The sequence below is a fragment of the Trachypithecus francoisi genome, unplaced genomic scaffold (assembly GCF_009764315.1).
Source record: "Trachypithecus francoisi isolate TF-2019V2 unplaced genomic scaffold, Tfra_2.0 Lachesis_group13, whole genome shotgun sequence".
NCBI lineage: Eukaryota > Metazoa > Chordata > Mammalia > Primates > Cercopithecidae > Trachypithecus > Trachypithecus francoisi.
In genome coordinates, this window is record NW_022681458.1 from 49,400 (window position 1) to 58,320 (window position 8,921).

General features: G+C 57.5%; 1 protein-coding gene across 1 annotated transcript; it reads left to right on the plus strand.

The window, feature by feature from the left end:
* Positions 1-204: 204 nt before the first annotated feature.
* Positions 205-7,279, plus strand: LOC117094252 (protein FAM240C). The gene is made up of 3 exons (XM_033229434.1): positions 205-377; positions 3,681-3,829; positions 6,931-7,279. The coding sequence occupies exons 1-3, from the start codon at positions 366-368 to the stop codon at positions 7,055-7,057; spliced, it is 288 nt and encodes a 95-aa protein (XP_033085325.1). The 5' UTR covers positions 205-365; the 3' UTR covers positions 7,058-7,279.
* The last annotated feature ends 1,642 nt before the right edge of the window (positions 7,280-8,921 follow it).

Below are 8,921 nucleotides of genomic sequence, written 5' to 3' on the forward strand. Positions count from 1 at the left end.
AAACCAGGGACTCCCAGATGCCCCAACGCCCCTCCCAGACACCGGCTCCCTCCCACCCACGCAGCTTCCTGGGAGCAACCATCCAAAGAAGAAAAACAGTCCTGTGGGGGCTGAGGGCAGAGGAGGCGCAGCCGGCTGCCCTCCAGATTCCTATGCTGCCAACAGCTGCCCGCCGGACAGACAGCTCTGCCAGGGACGGTGCCCAGACAGAGGGCAGCGCGTCTTTCTGGGACTGAACCGACGCCAAGCGTGCATGTCACCGAGCCCATATAACAGAGAGCGGCAGGCAAGATACAGGCGTGCATCCCGGAAGGGGACAGGCTGAGGACCCTCGACAGACAGGAAAACCCGCCGGTCACTGAGAAATGGTTGGAAAAGTAAGCTCTTTGTGATGTGACAGGCGCTGTCCTTGCTTGAGAGATTGGTGCTGCATTTGGGGACCCCCAAAATGTGAACAGAGTACATGAGATATCTAGCACAATACGTGAGCCCACCTGCATTTCGCTGGGGGAATTAAACTTTGTAATTTTGTTTTCCACTGGGATTCCTGACGTCAACGCCTTCGGGGGGACAATGTCTCCGTCACCTGCCTCCCAACACACACCATTGTCTGTTGTTGTCGTTGTTGTTGTTTTGTTTTGTTGTTGTTGTTGTTTTTGAGATGGAGTCTCACTCTGTCGCCCGGCTGGAGTGCAGTGGTGCAATCTCAGCTTACTGCAAGCTCCCTCTCCCGGGTTCACGCCATTCTCCTGCCTCAGCCTCCAGAGTACCTGGGACTACAGGCGCCCACCACCACGCCCAGCTAATTTTTTGTGTTTGTAGTGGGGACGGGGTTTCACCATATTAGTCAGGATGGTCTGGATCTCCTGACCTCATGATCCGCCCACCTCAGCCTCCCAAAGTGCTGGGATTACAGGCATGAGCCGCCGTGCCTGGCCACACGTCTGTTTTTTCTGTCTCTGCTAGTTTGCTGGTTCTCCCGTTTGCTGCTGGTTTGTTTTCATCCCATGAGGGTTTAAAGGGCTGCCTTTGGAGGCTGAGCATCCCAAGAGCCAAAGCGCTAATGCCCGCGCTGCTCTCTGAAGCCCCTGCCAAGAACAGCCAGGTCTCAGCTGTCAGATGTTTTCCAGCTGTTAACTTGGTTTGAATCTGACACCAGCCCCGGCTTCACTCGGGGAGGCGTCTGCCCAGACACCAGAGGAGGTGCGAAGTTCCGGGGAAGCAACTGGGCAGGCCCTGACTGGTAGGGTCCGTGCATCCCACCCTCCTCATTGGCTGAGTTTCCACTCATTGAATTTGCACCAGCGTCCTCAGCACAGGCAGGATGGCTGAGTTCAGTCCCTTCGTGATCAACTTTGCATGTCTAACTTTCTGGAACAAAGGGCATGGCATCGATGGACGATTTATGTGGCCTTCCAGGGGCAGCTCCCCAGCAAAGCGCCCAGCACCCACATCACAACAGGCTGCACAGGCCGCAGCGTCCGTGCCTCTGCAGCTGGAAGCCCCCAGCCAGGGGTCGCATCAAGCTCCTGGAAGGAGTCCCCAGCCCCTGTTCACTGCAACCTGAGCCGAGCTCCAGAAGGCAGGCAGCCTTGCCCTCTCCACCTGAAGCAGGTGACGCGTTTGCAGGAAACGAGCTGTGGGTCTTAGCTGCCTGGTTTTCTCTCGGGCCACACGCCTGCTGCCCTGTGTTCTTCCCCAGCAAGAGAGAAGGGTGGGGGGCGGGGAAAGAGAAATGCCTCCAAGGCCAAGCAAGGCCAAGGTGAAGAACAAAGTGCCCTGAGGGAGCCAGCCAGGGCTGCAGAAATGGCGCCGTCCACCCGATAGGCCCCGAGGGGCTTGCTGGATAGCGGCTTGGGGCTCAGGCAGCCCCAGAACAGTGGATGCCTCGTTCATTTGGAGACCTGCTGCCTTGCACCCCGAAACGTGGCTCTGGCTCCCTTGTGTAAACCCCATCCTTGGCCGGGCGCGGTGGCTCAAGCCTGTCATCCCAGCACTGTGGGAGGCCGAGACGGGCGGATCACGAGGTCAGGAGATCGAAACCATCCTGGCTAACACAGTGAAATCCCGTCTCTACTAAAAATACAAAAAACTAGCTGGGCGAGGTGGCAGGCGCCTGTAGTCCCAGCTACTCGGGAGGCTGAGGCAGCAGAATAGTGTAAACCCGGGAGGCGGAGCTTGCAGTGAGCTGAGATCGCGCCACTGCACTCCAGCCTATGGGCAGAGCGAGACTCTGTCTCAAAAAAAAAAAAAAAAAAACCCATCCTCAAGCACAGAGCAGGGCTGTCCACAGAGACCTGGGGCCAGGCCAGGGCAGGCACCACCTAGGAACCCAGGCTCCACGCCTCCCAGAGAGATATGACCCAGAGCAAGTGGGGCTCCAGTAAAGGCTGCTGCTGTCGGCACTTGTGCTTAGTCATGGACATTCTTTAGTTGTTTGTTTGTTTGAGACAGAGTCTCAACAAACTTCCACCACTTTTTATTTTCCACCCAGGCTGGACTGCAGTGGTCCAATCTCACCTCACTGCAACCTCCATCTCCCGGGTTCAAGCGATTCTCCTACCTCAGCCTCCCAAGTAGCTAGGATTACAGGTGCCCACCACCAATCCTGGCTAATTTTTGTATTTCTAGTAGAGATGGGGTTTCACCACGTTGGCCAGGCTGGTCTCTAACTCCTGAGCTCAAGTGATCTGCCAGCCTTGACCTCCCAAACTTCTGGGATTACAGGCGTGAGCCACCACGCCTGGCCTTGGACATTCTTGATGGCTGTAGATTGATATTCTAAGACTGCTGGTGTCCTGTAGATGCTGGAGTCCAAAATAATTAGAAAGTAAACATTTCAGTCAGCCTCACCTTAGCATATTACATCAAATAGCAGAGCTGAAGTTTTTCAGTATAACCTGCCACATTTAACCCCACTCCCGGGTTTACATATTTCAAACCAAAAGGTACCCAGTAACCAAGTGTTGAGAGAGGCCGACTGAGCCGGACACGCTGGCTCACACCTATAGTCCCAGCACTTTGGGAGGCTGAGCCAGGAAGATTGCTTGAGCCCAGGAGCTCAAGACCAGCCTGGGCAACATAGTGAAACCCCATCTCTACAAGATATACAAAAATTAGCCAGGCAGGGTGGTGTACACCTATAGTCCCAGCTTCTCAGGAGGCTGAGGTGGGACAATCACTTGAGTCCAGGCAGTCAAGGCTGCAGTGAGGGGAGATGGCACCACTGACTCCAGCCTGGGCGGCGGGAGTGAGACCCTGTCTCAAAAGCAAGGGATAGACTCACCTGGCACAGGAGCCACAGCCCTATCCGAGAAACACTCGCTTCGCTGGTGGGACCGCAGATCACCCACACTAACACACAGAGTTACAAGTGCATCATTGCTTAGATTTTAAAATGACTAAAAGCCCAAAATGGGATTTGCCCTCCGTTTCTACTTCTGCCAACCCAGGAGACTGCTCCAGAAGGCGGAGTGGGTAGATTGTTTAGGAGCCAGCCGGGAGCCACCTGAGGCCTGAGTCTCAGAGGGCAGCCTCCGCCATCTCCCACGTGCCAGAAAGGTGGGGACCACAATGCTCCAGGCTGAGCTAGCTCCTCTGCCGTCCGGGTGCTGGAGCACACACTCCTCAAGGGGAATGGCACAAGGTGGCTGAGCTCTTCTCCACTTTTTATTTTCCAGAACATGAGTAAAAGCCTCACACTGAAGAATCCTGGAAGAGTAGCATATGATTCAGGTGGGATAAAGATGTTTTGGGAGAAAAAAATCGAGCATCACGCAAGACACCTGCAGAACGAGGACATGAGGGTTCGCAGGAGCGCCCTGAACAAGTGAGTCAGGGTGTACAGTGCGTGGGGGACCCCTGTGCCTGAGCTGCACTCGTCGCCCAGGGGCAGAGCCCAGCCAGCAGTGTGCCTGGGCACAGCCCTAGCCCTCAACCCACCATGAAACCCCTCAGCTCCAGACCTGTGTAAAGAGTCAACCCAGGAGGAAACTGACAGCCTAGTGATCACATTCGGAACAGTAAGTGGGAAATGACAAGACACCACGCTGCTAACCGTGAGACCGGGAGCCCAGATCAAACATCGCTATCCAGGCAACACCACACCCCACTGCCCACGGCCAATTCACCCGCACCCCAACACCCACACCCACACCCCCTTCACCTACACCCAACCCCCACACCCCCTTCACCCACACCCCCTTCACCCACACCCTAACACACACACAACACCCACACCTCAACACCCACATCACAACATGCACACCCACTTCACCTACAGCCCCTTCACCCACACCCCAACACCCACACCCCAACACACACATGCCCTTCACCCACACCCCAACACCCTCACCCCCTTCACTCACACCCTAACACACACACCCCAACGCACACACCCACTTCACCCACACCCCCTTCAATCACACCCCAACACGCACACCCACTTCACCCATACCCCCTTCACCCACATCCCAACACCCACACCCCACACGCACACCCACTTCACCCACCCCCCTTCACCCACATCCCAAAACCCACACCCCCTTCACTCACACCCCAACACTCACACCCCTTTCACCCACACCCCAACATCCACATCCCCTTCACCCACACCCCAACACACCCCAACACCCACATGCCCTTCACCCACACCCCAACACACACACCCACTTCATCCATACCCCCTTCACCCACACCCCCTTCACCCACACCCCAACACATACACTCCAACACACACACCCCCTTCACCCACACCCCCTTCACCAACATCCCAAAACCCACATCCCTTCACCCAATCCTTTCACCCACAACCCAACACACACACTCCCTTCACCCACACACCCTCCCCCTGACATCTCCCTGACACCCCATCCAGGATCACAGGAACTTTTCCAGAAGGAAATGTCTTTCTCTGGCTTGTTTTTCTGAGGTCACTGCCCTTGAGTGAAGTATCCGTACTTGTGCCCTTCCTCCTTCTAGCAGACATGCTCAGGAAGGCAGATACGAAGCCTGCACACCCTTCTCTCCCAGGGCCAAGCCCAGGGGTCTATGGGTGCTGAGTGGGTGACCCTGAGCCGACCCAGGGTGTAGCCACTGCTCAGGGACAGCTGGATGGGGAGCGGAGCTCCTCATTTGCTGCAAGGCACTGGCCGGCACACAGCAGGCGCTTCCAGAGGCTCCAGGCAGCCCTTGGTGCTCAAGCCCCAAGCAAGAGAGCCGTGGTGCCCCTTCCTCAGCCTGAGGCGGCACCCAGAGCCTGAGGGTGCCCCTCCGCACTCACCAGCTACCCAACTACAGACATGGACCCAGCACAGAGCCCAGCACCAGGCAGGCACTCAGCAGATGGAGGAGAAGCAGAGGCCCCCCCGCCGCCAAGTGCCTGCCCCATGGGCCCTGCCTCGACCGACCCTGCCCTGTGCTTCCCGGACGTGTGCCTGCGCGTGCCTCTGCGTGCCTCTGCATGTGCCTGCATGTGCCATGTACCCTGGTGTCCTCTGGCCATTGCCCAGGTGCAGGTCCCAGGAGTGAGCTCAGGCCCTGGGACTGTGTCTGTGCTGCCTCCTCCGGCCCCCGAGGTGGAGGCTGGTGTCCCAGGCAGGCACTGGGTTCTCTCAAGGGCCGGCGGAGCCTCCATTTGCACAACCCCCCTCCATCCACCCACATAGCCCGGTTCTCCCCAGGCCACGAGGCCAACCACTGCTTTTAAGGTCACTCTTAGGGTTCCCGTTAGAGAGTAGCCTAACTTTCCTCCCTGAATGAAGCCCAGAAAGCTGAGAGGGTCCCGTAGGTGAGCCCATGGGCCAGGCCCACCCTGGGAAGCTGCTGTGAGAGAGGAGCTGGCTCATGTGGGAGACTGGCCATCCACAGCCCCTGGCTCGGAACACCAGGGACAGAGGCCACTGCTTCCATCACCACGGGCTCGGCTGTCCTGGCAGCCTCTCTGGGATAGGCGGCCGGACGTGAGGGCCGAGGACTCCAGGCCCGGAGGCACCAAGTCTGTGGGACAGCAGCAGCTGCTGACGCCCTGCCCAGCTGACCCCCTCATGCATGGAGCTGTCCTGGGCCCCGCCAGTCAGCAGCCATGGCCTGACAAGGGTGAATGTAGCTGACGCTCGGGACCATCACCGTGGGGCCCAGCCATCCGGGCTACACCGCCTGCCACTCAGCAGCACCATCGTCACCTGGGTCCTGGGCATCTGGGACAAGTGTCCTCATGGACACAGCTCACCTTTGACTGGAGCCAGGCACCCACCCCACTCTCCAACATCTAAAGCCAAAAATACCTGAGGCTGAAGGAAGCGGCAGCCGCGGGCAGGTAGGGATCTGCCCAGATCTCGGGGAGCCTGTACCACTCTGACCAGGCCATTCCTGCCGCCAAGTCCCCCTGTGGCGTGGGGCAGAGATCACAACATATCACCGTCCACTGTGGCCGGGCTGGGCAGGTGAGGTGGGCCGGCAAGTGAGAAGGAAGTGGGCACCCACAGGCAACCGAGCAGGGTGCAGGGAGGCAGGCAGACCCCAGGCAGCCACAGAGGCCGCCCCATCCTGTGAGGGCACCTGCCACTCAGTGAGCAGAGCAGAGACAGAAGCTGCAAGAGCTCGAGCTCAGGCACAGTCTCTCTGGGGCTCGGAAGCTTCCAGAAGTGGGGGCCCAGGCTGCTTCCCGGGGCAGGCATTTTTCCTCTCCTGTGAGGAGGGTCCTGAGTGAGACCCCCCACTGGGCAGCAGCCTGAGCCACGGCCAGCCAGGGCCCTGGGAGACCCAGCAAGGTCACAGCTGCCGGCTGGGCAGGGACATGGTGACACCCCCCCAGCGGCGAGTGTCATACTCCTGCTCTCACAGGTGTCCAGGTGCTGAGAGACACGGGCTTGGCTGTCACTCAGTCCCAAGAGCTTGATTCACAATGACGAAATTGTCACCCTGCCCCAGGCTCCGCATGGGATGGGCTGAGCAGCTGGAGGTGAGGAACAAGATGCTGCAGGGCCCAGGGAGGTGCCCAGACAGGGTCCCGGAGGTCGCTGAGCCCCTCCACACCAAGGACAAGATGGCGGCCTGAGGGCCTGCGAGCTCCAGGCTCTGCGTGAGCTTCCGGAGGGTCATGGAGAAAGAACACCACACGTGGGGTCCAAGCACCCACGCCAGAGTTCACAGGATCTTCATCGTGGAAATGGCCTGCACTTCGCTGACCCCATAAACACCCCACCTCAGGGTCCACACTGCAGCAGAGTCCCAGGGTTCTCTAGCACATAACCGGTGCCCAATAAAACCTAAGTCAATTGGATTGAATGTTTCCTGCTAAATTTTCTTCCTATCTTTAAGATGTATATGTAGTAAACACTTGCCATGATGTTATAAACTTGCAACAAGCCATGTAAAGAAACCACTGCATCTCAGGGAACTCTTCAGCTGCCTGACCACCTCCGATTTGCAGATTTAAATGCAATTTTATTTCACCTTTGACCAAAATATGTACATAAGTTTCAACTTCAGGACATGCCTTATACTGCATAAAGCTTTGTCCTTTTCCAAAATTCCTTTATTTCATATTTAGTACCTGAGACATCTCAGAAAATTAAATATCCTCATTTTTACAGTTGAAAAAGTTCAGGTTTAGAAAGGGCAGCATCTCCCAAGGCCACGAGGGCTGTTGGAGCCGGGATTCACCTCCTGGTGCTAGGCACGGGCCCTGGGAGCCCCACTGCAGGTGGCAACCACGCTGGACAGCTCAGAGGGAGGGAGAGGGGCCGCCACACTGCCCAGAGGCCAGATGATCGAGAACCTGGGGTGGTCTCCTGGACACAGGAGGGTGCTGGCTGCAGCCAAGGCCAGTTCTGACTCCTGTGCCCACACCCTACACCGCGGGTGCACTCTTTTACAGCCGCAGGGATCAGCCCTCAGGAAAACAGAAGTGCTGGGGCCTCGGCTGGCTGGGGCTGCCGCAGATTCTCACAGTCAAAGATGTTTATGGGGTTCGGGTTCTGTTTTGTTTGGACCCTCTGGTCATGTTGTCAAAGACAAGGAAATTAGCCCCAGCTTCACCGGTCACGGGTAACCCAACGAAGCACTAAGCAGAGGACAGCGTAGCCAGGTCCCTGCTGTACCACGTGCAGGTTCTGCGCAGGCCCACGTCATATCGAGTGTGCATTTCTGGGACTGACCATGAACTACTGGACAGACAGCACGTGCGGAAAGAAGGATCAGAACCTGACACAAAGCCTGGGGGCCTGGCCTGCCAGTCAGTGGGCAGAAACGCAGCCAGGGCCCTCGTGACACTGGCCATGGAGATGTCAGGGCTGGGGTCACAGGTCAGCCCCGGGCCCCACCCTCACCGCTGGTGACTCAGGGATTCACAGGGAGGGAGGCGACTGACAGCCCTGAAGATGGTTCATGAACAAAAACCACTCGCTAATCTTTGCAAAGCCCCAGGCTGCGGAGGAGTGATTTTATCTGATGATATCCTTAAAACACTACTACTATCAACACCGTAATAAACTGAGGTGTCACACTGGACTTTTGGAGAATGGAAGGGCGTATTTGTGCTGCAATCTTCATCACAGTGTGGCCCGGCAGAACCTTCCAGAGCAACCACCCCCTCCTGCTTGCCTCATGACCCCATTACTCTCCAACGATGCAGTCACCTTCCCATTGACAGTAGAGGCCCCAGCCACAGGGGCAGCGGGCAGTCTGCCAGCCACATCTTCACTCTCTCTGTCGTTAATCCTCAGGCAAAGCTGGGCCCTGCTCCCAAAGCTGGAAGGCGCCCAGTGCAGGAGAGAGACAGGGAGAGAAGGAGACCAGGGAGGGTGGGAGAGGGGCAAGGGGAAGAGGGATGGCTGGGCCAGCTTTCCGGGAGAGGAGAGGGACACCAGCCCCCAGGGCCCTGAGCCTGGAATCCCTCCTCACACCTTGCCCCTTTGCAA

Coding starts and splice junctions, on each gene's coding strand:
- LOC117094252 (XM_033229434.1), top strand. Junction 3,830..6,930: donor CGCAGGAGCGCCCTGAACAA/GTGAGTCAGGGT, acceptor ACCCTGCCCCAG/GCTCCGCATGGGATGGGCTG.